This window comes from Typha latifolia, chromosome 14 (genome assembly GCF_019914945.1).
Source record: "Typha latifolia isolate L0001 chromosome 14, TyphaL0001v2, whole genome shotgun sequence".
Lineage (NCBI taxonomy): Eukaryota > Viridiplantae > Streptophyta > Magnoliopsida > Poales > Typhaceae > Typha > Typha latifolia.
In genome coordinates, this window is record NC_133099.1 from 850268 (window position 1) to 869136 (window position 18869).

The following is an 18869-nucleotide window of genomic DNA, read 5'->3' on the forward strand; positions in this document are numbered from 1 at the left end:
AAGGAAAAGAGAAAAGAAGTGAAGGAAATGAATCATCCTAAAGTTTTTGGGTTGATGGAATCAAGTGATCATAATGAACACAAAGAACTGAAAGGAAAAGAGAAAAGAAGTGAAGGACATGAATTGTCCTGAAGTTATTGGGTTGGTGGAATCAAGGGGCCAGATTGAACAAGGAACTAAAAGGAAAACAGAAAAAAAGTGAAGGAAATGAATCATCCTAAAATTCTTGGGTTGATGGAATTGAAGGACCAGAATGAACCCAAAGAACTGGAAGGAAAAGAAAAAAGAAGTGAAGGAAATGAATCATCCTAAAGTTTTTGGGTTGATGGAATCAAGGGATCAGAATGAACACAAAGAACTGAAAGGAAAAGAGAAAAGAAGTGAAGGACATGAATTGTCCTGAAGTTATTGGGTTGGTGGAATCAAGGGGCCAGATTGAACAACGAACTGAAAGGAAAACAGAAAAGAAGTGAAGGAAATGAATCATCCTAAAATTCTTGGGTTGATGGAATTAAAGGACCAGAATGAACACAAAGAACTGGAAGGAAAAGAAAAAAAAATGAAGGAAATGAATCATCCTAAAGTTTCTTGGGTTGATGGAATTAAGGGACCAGAATGAACACAAAGAACTGGAAGGAAAAGAGAAAAGAAGTGAAGGAAATGAATCATCCTAAAGTTTTTGGGTTGATGGAATCAAGGGATCAGAATGAACACAAAGAACTGAAAGGAAAAGAGAAAAGAAGTGAAGGACATGAATTGTCCTGAAGTTATTGGGTTGGTGGAATCAAGGGGCCAGATTGAACAAGGAACTGGAAGGAAAATAGAAAAGAAGTGAAGGAAAGGAATCATCCTAAAATTCTTGGGTTGATGGAATTAAAGGACCAGAATGAACACAAAGAACTGGAAGGAAAAAAAAAATGAAGGAAATGAATCGTCCTAAAGTTTCTTGGGTTGATGGAATTAAGGGACCAGAATGAACACAAAGAACTGGAAGGAAAAGAGAAAAGAAGCGAAGGACATGAATCGTCCTAAAGTTCTTGGGATGCCTCAAAATACAAGGAAAATGATCACCAAGTATCTAAATGTCACAATTGGGGTGTAATCTTATTGGTGGGGATCAAGGCACCCGAATGAACAAAGAACTAAAAGGAGAAGAGAAGAATAAGTGAAGGAAATGAATCGCCTTAACTTCTTGGGTTGCCTCGAATGTAAGGAAAAAGATGTCCAGGTATATAATGGTCATAATTACTCGGTGTGCCCTTGGTTTAAGGGTGTGGATAGAAAGAGGCAACCTGTGGTTGATAGAGGAAGAAGTTGGTTATTGTTATCATTCTTTTCATGATTATGAGAAAGTCATGAGAATCTGTGAAGGTGTAGTAGTCATTAATGTTTATTAGAGGATTTTGGCATAGAAAGTGGAAATAATTAATAAGCAGTCTTCTCAATAGAAGTTCCTCACTGGAATTCCATATATTATAAAAAGTGGAACATGTTGTGAAGAAAGTGCTGGTGATTTTAGATGTTCTTCGTACTTTACCATGGATCAGAGAATATATATTATGTAAAGAAAGAAGTCCTGTAATTCAGATAAAAAATAAAAGCTACAGTTTACTACTGGATAGTGTAGAATTTACCCGATTGGTTGCTAATTTTAGATCCTTGGAGGGAATTGATGAAAGAGCATAGCAAAAGATAAACCTTGAAGTTCCTATATTGTTCATATCTTGTAGTGATCCAAAGGGTGTTGCAAAGATTATGAATACATTGAATTGGAAGGTTGAAGAAGGATTTAGGAAAGGTGACTGCAGTAGGGTATAGAGAAAAGTGAAGAGCATGAAACAGAGGAAGGAAATATAGGAATGAGCACAATTGAATTAGTATGTGAAAAGATCATTTCCCATGCAATCGCAAGAAAGAAAGAAGAAGATTCAAAGGTGATCTTATGGAAAGGAAAATGAAATTGGTGGTAATTTTGATAAATTGAAATCAAGGCAAAAGTTTTGGAGTAAAGAATCTCGTTAGTAACAAAATGAAAGGCAGGTTTTGGGTTGAATTAGTATGTGAAAAGATCAGTTCCCATACAATTGTAAGAAAGAAAGAAGATTCAAAAAGTGATCTTAAGGAAAGGAAAATGAAATTGGTGATAATTATGATGATTTGAAATCAAGGGGCAAAAGTTTTTGGAGTAAAGAGTCTCATTAGCAAACAGGATAAAAGGTATGTGTTGGATTGTGAAAAATTTGGACAAGTAACCAATAGATTGATGGATAGATTACAGATTCCAAGGAAAGTTTATGGTGGTGTAGAACACAAAAAGGAGAAAGACAATATTGGTTACAGAAAGAACACAATAAATGATGATAAAGGGTAAGGAGTACAATAAATGATGATAGAGCACAGAATGGAGGAAGGCACAATATTTACAGAAAGAACACAATAAATGATGATAAAGGGAAAGAAGTATAAGAGGAAGTTTTGGATGAAGAAGAAGATGGGAGATCAATTAAGAGGGAAGGGAATGATAAGATTCAAGATATGGAAGAAGTGGTGGAGTCAAATACACCACTATCATTATAAGTGTCTATTACAGAATGAATAGTAAGTCGATTAAAAATTGTATTTGAAAATTGTATTTGTTTTGCAATTAGGTCAGTATGGGTTACCAAATATATTTTAGGAGTTTATCCCTCTGGTTAACTATATATTAATTTGGCTTGCTAAAGTTTTATTTTTGTCGGTAAAAGCCTTTGTTTTATCTACCATTATGTAAATATTAATCTCATGTTACTACTATTACCAAGAGATACATATGCCCAGCATTTAATCAAAAAGAGGTGAGGACGTGGGTGGTGGGAGGTGACTGATTTGTGAAAGATGACTTTGAGAAAGGCGGCAAAGTGGTTCTTGGAGAGACAATGTTGAGGTCACATGTGGAGGTGAGGAAGAGGAGCTTGACAAGATGGGAGACGATGCTCGAGAAGAGCTAGCCCACAGTGGCTCTTGGAGAGACGATGTTGAGGTTTTTATGTCCATTGGTGAAGTCACATTTGGAGTGGGGAACAGGAGCTTAACAAGATGGAAGAAGAGCCTAGAGGAGAGCTAGCCCACAATGGGATGAAGGGCAGGTGTTGAGGGGTGCTGCAAGGGCATTGTGGAAAAGATGTTTGGCTAAATCAAACACCCATTTCTTTTATAATGACACCCTCTGTTGCTTTAAAGAGGAGAGGGTAAAAAAATAATAATAATGGTCAGATTGGTGAGAAAAAAGGGCACCATCACTAAAGTGCTATATTGTTTTTTTTGGATAGAGCCTCTAACATTTCCATAGTGTTATATATCACAAATTGGTTTGGTGGCCCAAATTGAGGGAGAATTGAATATGACCGTTATTTTACCTTCCCATATGGAAGAATTGAATAAAATATATTTACTTTAGGAGTTATATAATAAACATTTAAGAGTACAAGAATTATCTAAAATCATGGATGGCTGTGCCGCAAGAGAGGGAAAGAAAAAGAGAAAGGAGACTAGTAGCGCTTCGTCGTCATCGTCGTTCGCCGTCACCTTTCTGCAACTTAAGTTTTTTTTCGAAATCGATCTAACCCACTCGGGTCGTCTTCCTCCTTGAGCCAGCAAGGGCTAGAGCATCCGCATCGCGATCGGTGACCTCAGGCACGACGGGTGACGGCGAGTGGCGAACAACGACAATGACGACGAAGAGTCTTCAGTGAAGCGCTGCTAGGAGGGGTGCTGTGCAACACCTCTCGTGCCACGTGCCGGTCGGCACAACCATCGTTGACCTAAATATTATGAGTACCCTAAATAAAGAGTAGAAAAGGCTAAGTAACTACAATTCATAAAATGAAATTAGTAGAGAAATAAGAAATTCAGATCTATTATTTAAAATAAATTCAGATCAATTATGTTTTAAACTACAACTATAACATAACTACGTAAGTTCTTATAATAAGACCGATCAATATTAGAAAAATGGCGGACAAGTCTTGGAGCGTTATTATTACGACAAATTGTTGTGAATACAAAATCCTTACATAAGATATGTATTCATGAGAAATTTTTGGAACAGAAAAGAAAACTTTGTTTGTAATGCTGGATTAAGAAAGCCTAGGGCAATGAAGTGAGAATATGTGGTGGATGAAGGGAGTGACTAAAATGGATCATAAATAATTGTCGTGCCGCTTTGGCACATCTATTTCCAGCAATGTCATGGGCACTAGGGAAGAACTCTCATTGGCCACTCAACACCTAGCTAGTGTCATGCAACACTTATGATATATGTGGTAATTGGCATTTGACATTTGACACCTATTGAAGGCATGGTTCTTGACATGTTGCAAAGGTTCCTCGACACCTGTTTAGCACGCTTTAAAGCAATAAAATAAAGTAGGGTTATATAGAGAGCGTCTTAATTTACCTGTGGTTTTAAAATTTATCTTATTTAACTTAAGTGTTTAGTTTCAACATCAAGGATGGATATTTGGGTGTATGAGTGGTTTACATTAAGGATGGATATGCTGTAGGCACACAACATGCCACGACCACGCCTCTGTATCGATGCATGGCACGGCCAGCACTACGGATGTTAAGAAAAAAGAAATAAGAGAGAAAAATGGGGGGAAGCCTATTACATACCTTACTAGTTCCACGCCACCCGACTGTTGAGATCTTTTGCCTCATGGCATACGATGTGCCCTAGATCAGAGAAGCCGTTCTTTTCTGCTTTTGATTGGAGGATAAAGACTCTAAGGCCTTGTTTGTTTTGAGACTACGGCTCGAACTCAATTAGTTAGTCTCATTTCTTAGTTTTGATTTTTTAGATAGTAAACTTAATTAGATATGAAAAAGATAAAAAAATATTTGGTTCAGGAGTCCCTAAATCAGTTCAAGAGAAATCCCTAAACTCAAAGCAAACATGGCCTAAATGGATCATCTTATGAGATGATCCACTTCAGCAAATTTATAACGGTTGTTGTTAGATCCGTCTAAGCAAATCTCACTTATAACGATCCGCTCGAAGCGGATCATGAGTAAATCACGATCCCTTTCAAATGGATCATCTTCTCCGACGAGTGAATGGGTAGTTCTAACCTTCTCCAACTGCTGTGGGAGTGCTCGAGGGACCTCCTATTGTTGTCGAATGCTGTTAGAAGCCATTTTGAACTCGTTTGAGTTGGTTTTAATGGGTGTCGTCAGCACCCCCGCCAACACAGCCCGTGCTTTACATAACATTCTTGGTTGTCATTTCTTGTCTTGTTCTAGGAATTATAAACTAAAAAGACTTGCCATGACATAGGTATATTTTCTTCCAAATCTTCTGGCTTACAAAGTAACATTTGTCTCCATGACATTCTTAGTTGTCATTTCTTGTCTTGTTCTGGGAATTATAAAAGAAGATGTGGCTTGCCATGACATAAGTACATTTTCTTCAATATCTTCTGGATTACAAAATCATACTTATCTCCATGATAATTTTCAATGTACTTTGTCTTCTGCTCTACATTATTTATTTCAATTTTAAATCCATCCTAATTTATGGAAATTTGTGACAGGTTTTTTCTTTGGGTCATTTGTGGCTAAACAGATGAAACTTAGTTTGGTTTCAGGTTAAAATCAAATTTGTGATTGGATGCTTGTGTTAAGATTTGAGATCTTTAAATCTTGTATACCGAATATTTTCTGAGCAGGTCCTGAGGCTCATTCAGCATTATCCTTGCCTCTTATAACTAACTGGTTTTATTATGGTAACAGATGTTCAACAAATGTTGCTGCATAATAACTACTTGATACAGGTGTAAGAATAATGGTGGCCATAATTCTTTCATTTCTTATATGAGATGCAAAGACTGCTAGTTGCTAGGTCATCTAATCATTTCCTTAAACTATTTTTTTAATAAGGAGTTGTTACATCTGGGTCTGGCCCCTTAGGAGGGGACTAGGGCTTCTAGACAGACGATGGTGGCGAGATCTGGGGGCACCGGGTCACCTGGGTTCCTTCTTTAAACTACTTGTTGACAGTGGTTTGCATGCACTCTGTAGCATCTGCTAGTTATTTTCACATATCTAATATTGGCTTCCGACCATCTCCTGATATAAACAAATTGATATCCTTTTTCTTAAGCTGTTCAAATGTTTCCAATAGATAACAGTTGCACTTCACATTTTTGTAGTGCATCTAGATCTGCAACTTGTAAGTACTGAAGAGATGAAAAGAAAATTGTACTAACACGAGCAGCAGGACTATAACATGGCTAAACAAGGTTCTTATTTTAGGAAAATTGTACTTGGGCTCATGAGATTCAAATTGCAGATTCCACTTCATAAGGGTACTGATGCCTGAACTTGCTTCGGTGTTTTGGTATGTTGTTATAGATACTGATGCCTTTACTCACACACACATATACTGGAGGAGGATGCTTTACCATTTTATGCATCCAAAATTTGGTGTATAAAATTAGGATACTTTACCATTTTTTTTGGGGGATTGTTTTGTTTTATGATATCTTCGGCAGTTGGTCTAATCGCAAGATGGTAAGATATAACTCTTCAGTTGTGTAGACAGTTCTCTTCTAATGAAAAACTAAACTTTACCATTTTATAGGCGTCTTCTATCTAATTTTTCTTGGTTAAGATAATTTGTACAACCCTGGTATCTTCTACCGTTTGATATCATCTGTTTAGCTTCAGCTTTTTCTCTTTTTTCTCTTTCAGAGGAAATGCTGAGCTTCAGCTTTCCTAGTTGCTTCTGTTTTTAAGTTTCGTTTCACCTTCACCTCCTCCTGTCATTCCTTTTTTAAGCCCAGAAAATAAGTTCGAATCAGAGATGATCTCAATATGATGCATTTTTAGCCCAGCTTACTTCTATCTGGTTAAATATAACATAGTATTTGAGCAGGAGAATCTCCTGCAATTCGCAGGCAAAGTGTGCTTATAAAATTAATAATTCAGACATGGCATCGAAGATAAATGACTTCCCATGGGAATGGGTACCCAAAAGGATTCATAGGTCCACAACATCAATCTTTCCATGACCATCTTCTCAACCAATGAAAACAAAGACCCATTTTTTCCAATAAGGTGATATATAATTTATGATATAATACAGCTCAGTTCAGACAATAAAACTAGCATCTCTATTTTACCATTGGACGGCAAATCCTCCTCATGTATACTAGCTCTTCATCATCCTCAGAGCCAGAGCTTGGAGCTCCCCTAACTCATTCTGTGTTGCCCTCCTTTTCGTGCAATGATCCGACTTGAAGCACACCTCCTGCACCACAACTCCACCTTGTGAGCAATAATCTTTGCAACCGAGAGGCCCTTTTGGATGCATGATCTGTGCATCTGAACACGATTGGAAAATAGGAGTACTGGTGCTGTTGTCTTGCCACTGATCCTGTGACGATTGTGGCCTTACTTTAATGCCAGTAGCCAACTGAGCCTTCACTTGCATCAACTGTGCTTGCAGGATTGCAACCTGGTATCAAATAAGAGAGAGGAGATTATCCTTTCATTAATGGAGCAAAGAAAGTAAGAAACTATTACAGACAAGCATAATATATGATCACCTGCTGCTGCAAAGCAAATATCTCCGCCACACAACCATAGACTGGATCCCTGATCCTTGCCTGAGCCTCGTAAGCGATAGTTACGACGGCCTCACATCGATCTGCAAGGGGGACATGTCGCAGAAGCTTTGACACATTGCTTGCTCCAAATATCTTGTGAATTGCTGCAAACTGAGCTGAGCCTTCATCAGAGCTGAAGTAGGGAGCAAAGATGCAGTCTGATGCACATCTCCGACGAAGAAACTTGCATGCGCCACAAGGAGGCCCAGATCCAGAGGTCATGTCAAGAGATATGGTCAGACTCACACACTGATCTGCATACTGGTCTTCGGGTAGTGGGCATTATAGGAAGGGCCAGGTCTGGTGGGGGACATGGAAGGTATAATGTCTGGTTTAGAAGAAATTGTGCATTGATGGTGTGACAAAAGATGGTGTCTTCTTTGAAGTCATCCAAAGCTTTCTTGTTTTAAATATAGCCTTCAGGAGTAGTGTTGTTGGTATATGATATGTTAAAAAGAGGTCTAATGCAGTGATCACCATATAAACTATGAATTTTCCGCCGAATACTAATCTTTTGGACTGTCTGATATGGAAAGGCTTTCTTCCTGATTGGAATTTTATACTAATAATGCTTGGTTTCTTCGTTTCTCTTCTTTTAACTGTCATTTTCTGTAACACTTTAATGTTTTGTGTGAATGATATCATATGTCCCTTAAGGAAGTGAGTGTTAAGACCACCATGGTGCTTAATTTCCAGCATGCTAAAGAGACTTCATCAAGCTAGAAATCAGCAGTTAAATGATTAACAGTAGGTAACCAAGTTTGAAATCTAACCACTTGATCTGATTGTTACCTATAAGAATAGAAGAAGAAAAGGAGAGGATGGTACAATCTATTAATACCTTAGTAGCAGCTTGTTAGGTACAATTTAGACCATAAAAGAGATTGATATCAATTTAGAGCCTCCCAAGGTAACATGAGATTAAGAAATGAAGTTGGAATAATAAATTCATGAAGTATTGTGGACCAAGGAAAGCAACTTAGAAACAGAAAGCACATGCCAAATAATATAAGACACTGAAAATAAATAACACTTTCTTGCAAAGCACTATCAAATGTGGCAAGGGAATTCTTCTCATTATGTTTTAGTTTGTTTCAACTTATGACTGAAAAAAAAAACAACTTTGCTGATGATAGTACACATATCTAGGGAAATGGGAATCCACATTGCCAAAATAAAAGTTCACGAGCTCAAAACTGTACGATCAATAATCTCCAAATATGAAGGCACCACTTTTATTGTCATTTTAGATATTTTAGAATCTTTTTACTGACACGCGGTAATTTTTTTTTTAATTATTTATAAGCTCGAAAACTAGATATGGGCTGGACAAAGAGCCAACCCTTTTTAAATACAGAGGCACTTAATGACCACCGAGTCTTTAGCTGCCTAGTCTAGACGTCGTCGAACAATTGCTCCAAATCAAGCGCCGCTGAGACTTGCTCGAAGCCGTGCCGTTGCGTTGTTAAGCTGTTTCTCCAAGCTAATCGCACTGCCGAGTCATCAACCGAATCGAGCCAAGCCATCAAACCACAAAATAATTTCTCCACAATATTGTTCGGGGTTGGAGTTAAACTCATAACCTCCTTGGTCATGAGTAAGGTACCTACACCGAGTAGTTGAAAAAGGAAAACACCAAATTGCCTTATAACAATCTCCACTTGATCCTTATCTATATATATATATATATATATATGCATTTCTTCCTTCACCTCGTCCTTGAGCGATGAATTGATAATAGTTGACTCCTCTATCATTTCTCAAAGCACTCAATAGTGTTAATTATAAACCATCGAACAGTGTACAGCCATCCATACCACACAGCAAAATCTGGAAACCCAAATTATAATCCGACAAGTTTTATCTAAAATCCAACTGATTGAAGACCTTCATAGCATTTAACAAGGAACCCAACTAGAGAGACGATGGGCTGATGGCTCAAATTTTAATATATTGGGCTCTGCTTTTACATGATCTTGGCCTGGCCTGAAATAAACTCTTGAGAGTAACAGTAGCGTTCATGATATTTATAATTCTAACTAGAATGTCTGCAATATGATTTCTTCACAAATGCCAAAAGAGAGAAGAAACAGATTTGTAGTCAAATGAAATTATTCCTTGCAAACTAAACAAGAGGTAGTAAAAATAGTTTTATGTCAATAAGATTGATGATCTTTCTTTCTGATGCTGTTCATATGGTGTACAACGATAGAAGTGAACATCTTTGAAGTTTAACAAATAGTAGCAGGTGTCAAACATGCTACAGATCACACCAGTAGTTGTATTTTAGTTATACACTCTTGCATACAAGCACTCTTATCGGGACATATTCCCAGAGTTTTTAGATAAGCTCCCAACAACAGCAAATAGATAGAAAAGGACAGTTTGAAAAATGAAACGAAAATTAAGTGTTTTGATTTGATTTAAAAACTAATATTTGGTGCCTGACACCATATTTAAGTCCTGGTACTGCAGATGAACTGAAAACTGCTGCAGATCCAATACCAAGCCAATCTGTAAACTGATGTTGGCATCATTTGCAAGCCACTCTGACATGGAGAAAACCACCACTCTGGGCAATCATTTGGAAACTTAGTATGTAGAGAGACCAATCTCCAATTATGCGACACAGAAATGTATTAGAGCAGAGCCATAGATACATAGCTACTGCACTTGAGGAGTTTGCATGAAAAGGTACTGCATGGAGAAGCCAAAGAGGTCAAACTTTAATATGGAGACGCAGTAATTTCTTGAAGAACTTTGCTCTCCTAGTTCTTACCTCGAAGGACTTGCCTGATCTTTCATATTCGAGCATGCTGAGAGCCACTTCGCAGCTTTGGGAAACTATAGGTTCAGGATCCTTTGCAAATTCCTCCAGAAGTTCTATACTTTTACTATCTATAGCATGATGAGAATAAGAAAAGTAAGGATCCAAATATATTCTTGACATTATGTATTGGTACAATAAGACAATAAGACACTGTTCCTTAAAAAGGTCCATCAGAATAAGTACCTGCAATGGAGCCAAGGGCTTCGGCAGCTTCATGTCTGACCATTGGATGCTCATTCACATTTCTAAGGACCTCCAAAAGTGCATCAGAAGCAGCTCTATTTTGCAGCTGGCCCAAGACATATGCAACCTACCAACTCAATAAAACTTCACGTTTACTAAAATAACAAGATATGAAAAAAAAAAATAGATGATTGTGCTGAGATGTAGTTTAGTTCAATAACTATATTATGAGATAAATCAGTTTCAGAAATCAATATCTTTTTTTTTTCAGAAACAGATAAAAAGCTGGTACAAGTTTAACCAAAGTGCTCAAAAGCAATAACATGAAAACTGAAACTAATCCACACAGTATAATACTGAAAGTTTTAAAAGATATGGACAAAGGGACTCTTTAAGTGTCAAGGACATCAGATTTGCTTATGGGAAAATAAGTTCCAACTGATGAAATAGGAGGTAAACAAAAGGCACACATATTTATTAATATAACATGTTAACAGGTAAATTGCCAAGTTTCCCCAGAGAATCTCCAAAAGTACAAATAGAAATGAATCACAAAGCATTTTGGAAAAATGAACTACAAATAATCAAGGGATTCATGATACACATATAGAAGAAAGGGTGTCTTAGAGCACTAGGACATAATACAGCCTACAAACTATTCATTCTACGAAGAACAATAGCTCAATCCATGTCAAGAAATGCAGTACTTCAATGCATGACACATGCTTGAGATAAAGAACAAACAGACCTCATGCTTTAGAAGAGCACTTCTAGCACTTAATGAAGAAATTATAGCACTGACAGAAGCATCTCCACCGTTGTTCCGAAGAGCAAATAAAGCTGCGTAACGCTCATACATGCCTTCTTCTTCATTCAGGAGAACTTCCCTTTGACAAGATTCACCAATTTAATCAACAATTAAGCACACGAACAAAGAAAGACATTTGCACCATTCATCCAAATAAAACATACCTTAGTTGATCCACAGAAGCATCAAACATAGCCGGCAAAGCTGGATCAACTGATAAAAAAGGTGAAGCTTTTACACTACTACTGCTTGCTTGTTCCCTTATTCGTCTAAGAGCTAGTTCACATGTTTCTTGCACCTCCAAAGCAGGATCTTTCTCCAAGCTCTCTTCTAAAATAGAAGTATTACTCTCTAACCCAATCGCTCCAAGAGCTTCTGCTGCCTACTATACATGATTATACTTGGTAAATTTTAACCCTAAAAGAATTAAATTTATACTTCTATAGGAAAATTTGACCTCATGACGAACGATCGGATGCAAAGAGAGATCTTTGAGAACCGCCTCTAAAGCAGGGATAGCATCAACATCCTGCATTTGCCCTAGGGCGAAAGCAGCCTCGTGGGCGAGCAAATTTGAACAATCCCTAGTAGCTGAAAGCAACGAAGAGGGCAACCATAATAGCTAAGTTGATTGATTAATGAAGAAGTGGTTTAGGGTTTTGGAACGGTACCGTGCACGAGAGCTTCTCGAGGGGCGGCACCACGGAGATTGCGAAGGGAGAAGAGAGCTCGGAAGCGCTCTGAGATGGGTTGGGACGAATCAAGGAGTCGCTGGCAGAGGAATTTTTCTATCTCTGGAGACGATCGGAAGGAACCTTCGCAGGCCATGGAGTTCTCAGAGGAGATTGGCTCGAAGAAGAAGGTTATGACTATTGACTTCGAATTGCTCGAGGCATTAGATCGAACGCTTTACGTGCATTCGCGTAAGTTTACACGCGGAGATGATTACTTGTCTAATAAAAGTAAAATGTAGGCGCTTACATGCATAAATTCTGATTTGAGAAAAACCAATAATACAGGAGGAAATTTGCAATTATATTCGGGATCTAAAATGTAAATTAGTTTTCTGGGAATAAGCTCCTATATTTTACTTTTATTTCGCAGAACAACTCATCTTCTGGTACCCATTTGCAAACCTGACACCTATTTCCAATGATGGCGCAAAGTGCAAACAGGTCATCACACTTTCGTAATACAAGTAAAATGAAGGACTTTATTTGCATAAATTCTGATTTACAAATACTGATAATATAGGAGGGAATTTGCAATATATTCGCGATCTGACGGGAATTAGTTTTCTCCAAATAAGTACCTATATTGTACTTTTATTGCGTAAAACTACTTATCTTCTGGTATTTGCAAATTGACACCTGCTTCCGCAGATTATTTATAAAAGCTAACCGTATGACAGGGGGCTTCTTGCAAAAACGTTAAAAAAGAAAAAAAAACACGAAAAACGTGGATTATTCATAGCCACGTCCTTCCTCCGTCCGTCTCCCCCCCAAACCTCGGGCGAGATCGCGCCTCTCGAGATCCGACGAGCTCCGAGAACCTTTACCATAATTTCCAATCTCAATCTCAGATTGGAGTAAAGGTCAGTCCTTCTGCTCTTCCTCCAGTTCTATATCAGCGACGGTTCGAAGCAGTCCATCTTGAATCAAACGTGTCGAGTTAGGGTTTGTTGATTTGTTTCCAGATCTGAAGAATTTTGACTCTTATTCTTGTTTGATATAGTCTTGCCTCACCACCGGTCGGTTTAGTCTCTGATAAATTGCAATATTTACTAACTGAATAATTGTTTATAACAATCGATCTTGAATGTGATGTTTTCTTTAGTTTGATAACTGGAGAAACCCATATATCTCGTAGATCACAAAGAACCGATTTAATTTGGTTGGATTCGAGAACCACATTGAGTATATTCGTTGATCTGGTTATTTATAGAAAGTTGACACTGGACATTCTGATTTCCCTTGAAATGTAGAGTAAGAATACAGATCGTGGAGCTTTTCTTCTTCCTCTTCTTGAAGAAGGTATACAGCGTGCGGAACCGGATCAAAGACTTGTTATAAGAGAAAGCAATAATTTCTCATAATTTCAGGGGAGCCATGAATTCAAGGAGGTTAGTTTCAAGTTGTTTTTCTCTTTCTTTTCTCCCGCTCAGATTTGCTTACATGGTCACTAAAATGCTGGCATAATTCTCCATAATGTTGACACTTGATAGTTGTATACAAAGTGATAAAGAATTTATTTTATTTGTATTTATATAGTAGCATGACTCTAAGTACATCTAGAATGGAATTGCGTTGTTACTTTTTTTAATTAGCAACTAGATTTACATACCAACTCGAATTTAGTAGCTTAGGATTATTGATTTGAAAAGTGACGGCTGATCAATTATACACAGATACTGAAGCAATATAGTATGTTTCTTCTTCTCCTCTTTTACATGGTATGCTTGATACCAAAAGGTGCGCAGCCTATTATATATATATATATATATATATATATATATATATATATATATATCATATTAACGGATTTGGATCACATCCCATAAAGCGGGTTGTTGATACTATTCCTTAGATTCTTGTCAAAAAAACAAAAGAAGGAAAGAAAAGAAAAAACGAAGCCTGCAGTTTATTTGAAATTTGAATTACCATATTATATAAATACACTATGTGGGCATGGGTTCTCTTTATATTATATTGTTCCTAACAATTTCTATAGCTTCATTGATACTTTGTCTTTTCCTCCTTTATTGAAGCTATATAGTTACATCATTTTAAAAAAAATGGTCTCATTGTATATGTTTTATTTAATTTAATATTCTCGTTTTATATTTTTCATTTAATGGAATAGGGACTATCGTAGCAGCAGGGCTGCACTATTTGATGGCATTGAAGAGAGTGGAATTCGATCCTCGGCCTACTCTTCTCATGAAATCAATGAACATGATAATGATCGAGCTATGGAAGGATTGCAAGACAGAGTCAATATTCTGAAGAGAGTAAGTTCTGTCCTATTAATGATTATATTTTCCGTATTTGATCTTTTGGAGAAATTTGAGAGTAGTAATGTGTTAAATTGTTAATAACTTCTTAAGAACCTTTTCGATCAGCATGGCTAGTGGTCTAAGTTCTTTCTTATCAGTTTAATGGATTTGCCAATATTCTAGCTTACCAAGTATGTTGCTGACTTATTCTTTACTTATCTTCTCTATTAGATGGCTAATGGACTAATATTGACGCTAGAATCCTGATTCAGTACTCAAATTGCGGGATCTTGAATTTGATACATTTTAAAGCTGACAGTAGTTTCATTTTGCAAATGTTACTTGTCCTAGTCAGTTTAGCCCATTGTCTCAGTGTCAAGGAGACCTTAACATCCGTGGATATTCTGCTTTGCCTTCTCTGCATTGCTATTCTGATTCGTCAAATCTCAATTAAATCACGAGCCTACCAATAGAAACAGCTTTATTTTACCGGCCTTAGAAAACTCTGTTTAGTACTGGAAAATGTTAGGAGCCTGTAAGAAGGATCCTTGCTTAGGATTCATTGGCATACAAAAGCACATGGAATGGAGGGACAGTTACACTGTTGAAGCATAAAAAAGAGGGAATGTACAATGATTAGACTAGACCAGCAAGACATGCCCTTACAGGTAGAGTTGCTGAATATATCTGTTTATACAAGATTCAAATTTCACAGGGCATATTTGTGAACATTTTCTTAGCTCAATTATGTTATCTACATTTCCAGTTATTTTTGAATTTGACCACCATAGGAATGATAAATTAATTGACTACCGTAAGAGGGAAGTTTTGACAAATGGAATGGAAAGAACGTTAAGATTTTGAATTTCATTTGTTAGTTCTGTGGCAACTTCATTTCTTTTTCTAACATGAAGTTAGAGATCATAGTATATTGCTCTTTGATAAGATCATACTAAGCACATAATGTAGATTGGCACTTCTTTGGTACATCAACCATCTAAATATTTGCTACTTTGAAATCTTAGAGCATGATTTGCAACTTGCAAGGACCTTAAAGTTGATTTATGTTGAGCATATCATCTTTTCAGTATTAGACTGAAAATGTCCTATAACTTTTTGTTGTCCATTTTTGGCATATCCTTGTAAGCTAGATGTTTAATAGAGCAAAGTCATCTTTGGCACCTGATGAGCTAAAAGAGTTGGTAATCAGCTAAAACATCACTCGTGTAATTTGTGAATTTCTTTTTTTGTGCCATGTAAGGCGGATGTTTAATGGAATGAAGTCATCTTTGATTCTTTGTTGCCCAGTGAGTTATAATATTTACAGTAGTCCCCACAATAGCATTTGTAGTGAGGTCACCTCTATTTTGAAGTAATATTAGAATTTCCATCCAGCTTGAACTTCTGAAATTGTAATCACTTTATAGATTTGTGGGGCCTCAGGAATTTCCTCTTTGTTGGTGATTTGTATTTTCTTTCTGCAGTCAGGAATTTGTAGATCTTTTTTGAAATCAGACGCCCTTTTTTGATTGGTTTCTTTTATCTATGTGCAGTCTCTAATTAAGTGAGTGGCTTTTGGTAGTTGACAGGTGATATACATGAAGAGGTGGAGAGTCACAACCGCATGCTGGACAGAATGGTATGCGGTTTATATCTACATCGGTTCCCTTAAACATCTCTCATATATTTCCTTTTTTCTTTGGGTGATGTATGCATCTAATGATCCTGGTTTAATACAGGGAAACAATATGGATGCATCTAGGGGAATTCTTTCTGGAACTGTGGACAGATTTAAGATGGTACTTATGTCTATACTCATCGCATTATGGCAGCTATTCTTTTTTCTGCTCTGCTGATACCACCAATCTTTACATGGCAGGTTTTTGAGACCAAATCAAATCGCAGAATGGCTACCCTTGTAGCATCTTTTGTTGCCATCTTCCTGCTCATATATTACTTGACCAAGTAGCAGAGTTAAATATTAAGGTACTGCTATAAATGTTTGCAGGACAAATATACCTAGCATGCTTCTATTGGTATTTTCATGCCAATATATCTGGATGTAATATATACATCATGAAGCAAGTCTTGTCTATGGTTATCTATGGTGTTGTTATCCTGCTTCTGGAAGTCCTGTCATATTGCTGCAATGTGAAATGATATCATGTCTGTTATTGGTTTGAATGTTATAGATGCGCTGAATGTCTTTGGTTGACTGACTACAGCTTTTCTTCCTCAAAAAAGAAAAAGAAAAGGAGAAAAGAAAATGTTTTCAGTGATGAATACTGACAAAATGTTTTGAAGTTGTTAATAACTACTTTGTTTTCGGTTTGTCCATAAACCAAGGAGAACTAAGGGTGCATTCTGCAAGTTCTATCCATCTTTAGAAGTTATATGATAAACTATCATATTAGGTGCTCAATTATATCACCTCATACGAAACAACATTTAGCGAATACTCTGAAACAAAAGTTTGTGTACAATTTGTCCTTTTAACTATTATTTAATACAAAAATCCGGATATTCTTGAGTTTATGCCATAAGGATCATGTTTCTCTAATTTGATGCTGATTCATTTCTTTTCCTTCCTTTTCTTTAATTTTTTTTTTTTTTTGGATATAAATGGGAACTATGTCGTGCTCATTTGAATAAGTCAGCTTTGGCAAACTCAAATCGGAAAAGTATATAAAGATCCAAGATCAAACCCAAGTTTGGTGCTGACCGACTTGTATTATTGAAACTGTGATGCTTTAATCGTGGGGGCACTTCCTACCAAACCACTATCTTAAGCAGTTAACCTTCCTTTCTACCTTCCACTATTATGCTGACCAATCCTTAACTACATTGCAATCTATGCACATCCTCCTATTAAATCCTCTCTCTCGCTATCTCTCCTCTATTATCACATCCTAGAATTTGCATCAACATCCAGGTGAGTTGGCTCGTCCGTCTGATAGCAGCCCTCTCCTCCCAGGTGGAGAAGAGTTGGGCATCTCCTCGCGACACATGGAGATGGGTTAAAGTAAGACCTTTGAACACCACCAGATTCGATTTTATTTATCCATTCACACCCATCTACCTCACATCTCATGTGCATCTTACCTGTACCCATCTTAGATTATTCGGCTCTCACATTAATCTAATCTTTTCTTAGCCCAGTTAGGAGTGTCACGCACACACCACCGATGCTTATTAAATTCTAATATTTGCTGCTACTTTATTATCTATTCACAGGTGCAACAAGGCAATTGGGTGTTTAAATAATTAAGCATTACAGGATCTTTAGTTGGGGAGCCGTTGTACTTTGCAACTTGTGCTAGGGACCACTACATTTAGGAATCTCCATTTTTTTTTTATCTTCTTATATATATATATATATACACACTCATTAGTAGATGTCTTCTCGTGAAACCTCATCCGGTTTCATGCCTTATTGGTAGCTTTATTTTAAAAGAATTAGACATAAACCATTAAAGTATTACTTGAGCTCTGAGCCTTCTGACCCATTAAGGAAAGGGAACTGTGGAGTTCCATCTCAATTATTCATGCTTGATTCGTTGATTAATTTTTCTTCTTTTTTCTTTTTTTTTTCTCCTTCTTGAGAAGTTGAACTTTTCCACTTTTCAGTAATAATATACTATGCGAATCTCTACCACTTGAGATAAAATTAACCCATTAATCACATAGTCAGAGATCGAGAAATTTACTTAAGTAAATTTTGTTTCTTTTAAGGTATACATCTAGGGTTTCTTGATGCAGATTGACCATTCGTTTGATTTGTTAACTTGGCTTGTGGGCTTATTAGAAGAGATTAATTTTCAAAATAAGAATCTAACTGTTTTAATATTTTTCTTCTTTTTACTCTCATGGAGATCCACATGTTAAATAACTGTGAGAACAAATCTTTACTTTACTTTGAGTACGAAATCTTTGTATGCAGACATTTATGGGAAGCCAACCTTTTTTCCTCATACATGCACTAGAAAAAAATTTAATGATTTGGATAAAGAAATGTTTCCGTACTTTATAGACATCAAAGTTTGGTACCTCGAGAGATGAAAATAAAAAAGACTAGGAGGGCCTATTCATCTACTGACCTTTCACAGGAGATTTTCCCAATTGGAATGTTGATTAAGTAATCCACATCACAAAAAACAACAACAATATATATAGGCATGATCTTCTTCAGTTCGAAGGAAAAGAAGGTGGTTAGAGATAAAGTTTCTAATGAAATATTATTACCATGTGTGGCCGTTTTTGCATGAGTAGGTTATTCATTATGCAAAAATGATGCGAGCTTCACATTCTTCTATGTACTTAGTTGTCCTAACTGTGGAAGAAGGCATTGTTTAATTACACAAATCTAGGCAAAATCCAGGCTTAGATTAGATATCTCAATCTTTTGGG

General features: G+C 36.8%; 3 protein-coding genes across 3 annotated transcripts; 1 reads left to right on the forward strand and 2 right to left on the reverse strand.

The window, feature by feature from the left end:
* Positions 1-6904: 6904 nt before the first annotated feature.
* On the reverse strand, positions 6905-7868 carry LOC140800736 (LOB domain-containing protein 16). The gene is made up of 2 exons (XM_073155549.1): positions 7587-7868; positions 6905-7495 (listed from the first exon to the last, which is right to left on the reverse strand). Exons 1-2 carry the CDS (start codon positions 7866-7868, stop codon positions 7190-7192), a joined length of 588 nt encoding a protein of 195 aa, XP_073011650.1. The 3' UTR covers positions 6905-7189.
* Positions 7869-9783: 1915 nt separating this feature from the next.
* Positions 9784-12374, reverse strand: LOC140801304 (deoxyhypusine hydroxylase-B-like). The gene is made up of 7 exons (XM_073156334.1): positions 12139-12374; positions 11925-12058; positions 11632-11849; positions 11408-11546; positions 10660-10786; positions 10426-10544; positions 9784-10343 (listed from the first exon to the last, which is right to left on the reverse strand). The coding sequence occupies exons 1-7, from the start codon at positions 12293-12295 to the stop codon at positions 10311-10313; spliced, it is 927 nt and encodes a 308-aa protein (XP_073012435.1). The 5' UTR covers positions 12296-12374; the 3' UTR covers positions 9784-10310.
* A 511-nt stretch (positions 12375-12885) lies between these two features.
* Positions 12886-16646, forward strand: LOC140801305 (bet1-like SNARE 1-1). Its single transcript, XM_073156335.1, has 6 exons — positions 12886-13061; positions 13452-13589; positions 14330-14477; positions 16045-16101; positions 16202-16261; positions 16342-16646. Exons 2-6 carry the CDS (start codon positions 13576-13578, stop codon positions 16429-16431), a joined length of 369 nt encoding a protein of 122 aa, XP_073012436.1. The 5' UTR covers positions 12886-13061; positions 13452-13575; the 3' UTR covers positions 16432-16646.
* The last annotated feature ends 2223 nt before the right edge of the window (positions 16647-18869 follow it).

Bases quoted from the DNA above. Each gene is read 5' to 3' on its own strand.
- LOC140800736 (XM_073155549.1), bottom strand. From the start codon at position 7,868: ATGACCTCTGGATCTGGGCCTCCTTGTGGCGCATGCAAGTTTCTTCGT. The intron at 7,496-7,586 runs GTGATCATATAT...ATTTGATACCAG, and splicing joins TATTTGCTTTGCAGCAGCAG to GTTGCAATCCTGCAAGCACA.
- LOC140801304 (XM_073156334.1), bottom strand. From the start codon at position 12,295: ATGGCCTGCGAAGGTTCCTTCCGATCGTCTCCAGAGATAGAAAAATTC. The intron at 11,850-11,924 runs GTCAAATTTTCC...CATGTATAGTAG, and splicing joins ATCCGATCGTTCGTCATGAG to GCAGCAGAAGCTCTTGGAGC. The intron at 11,547-11,631 runs GTATGTTTTATT...ATCTTGTCAAAG, and splicing joins GCTTCTGTGGATCAACTAAG to GGAAGTTCTCCTGAATGAAG.
- LOC140801305 (XM_073156335.1), top strand. The intron at 14,478-16,044 runs GTAAGTTCTGTC...GGCTTTTGGTAG, and splicing joins GAGTCAATATTCTGAAGAGA to TTGACAGGTGATATACATGA. The intron at 16,262-16,341 runs GTACTTATGTCT...TTTACATGGCAG, and splicing joins CTGTGGACAGATTTAAGATG to GTTTTTGAGACCAAATCAAA.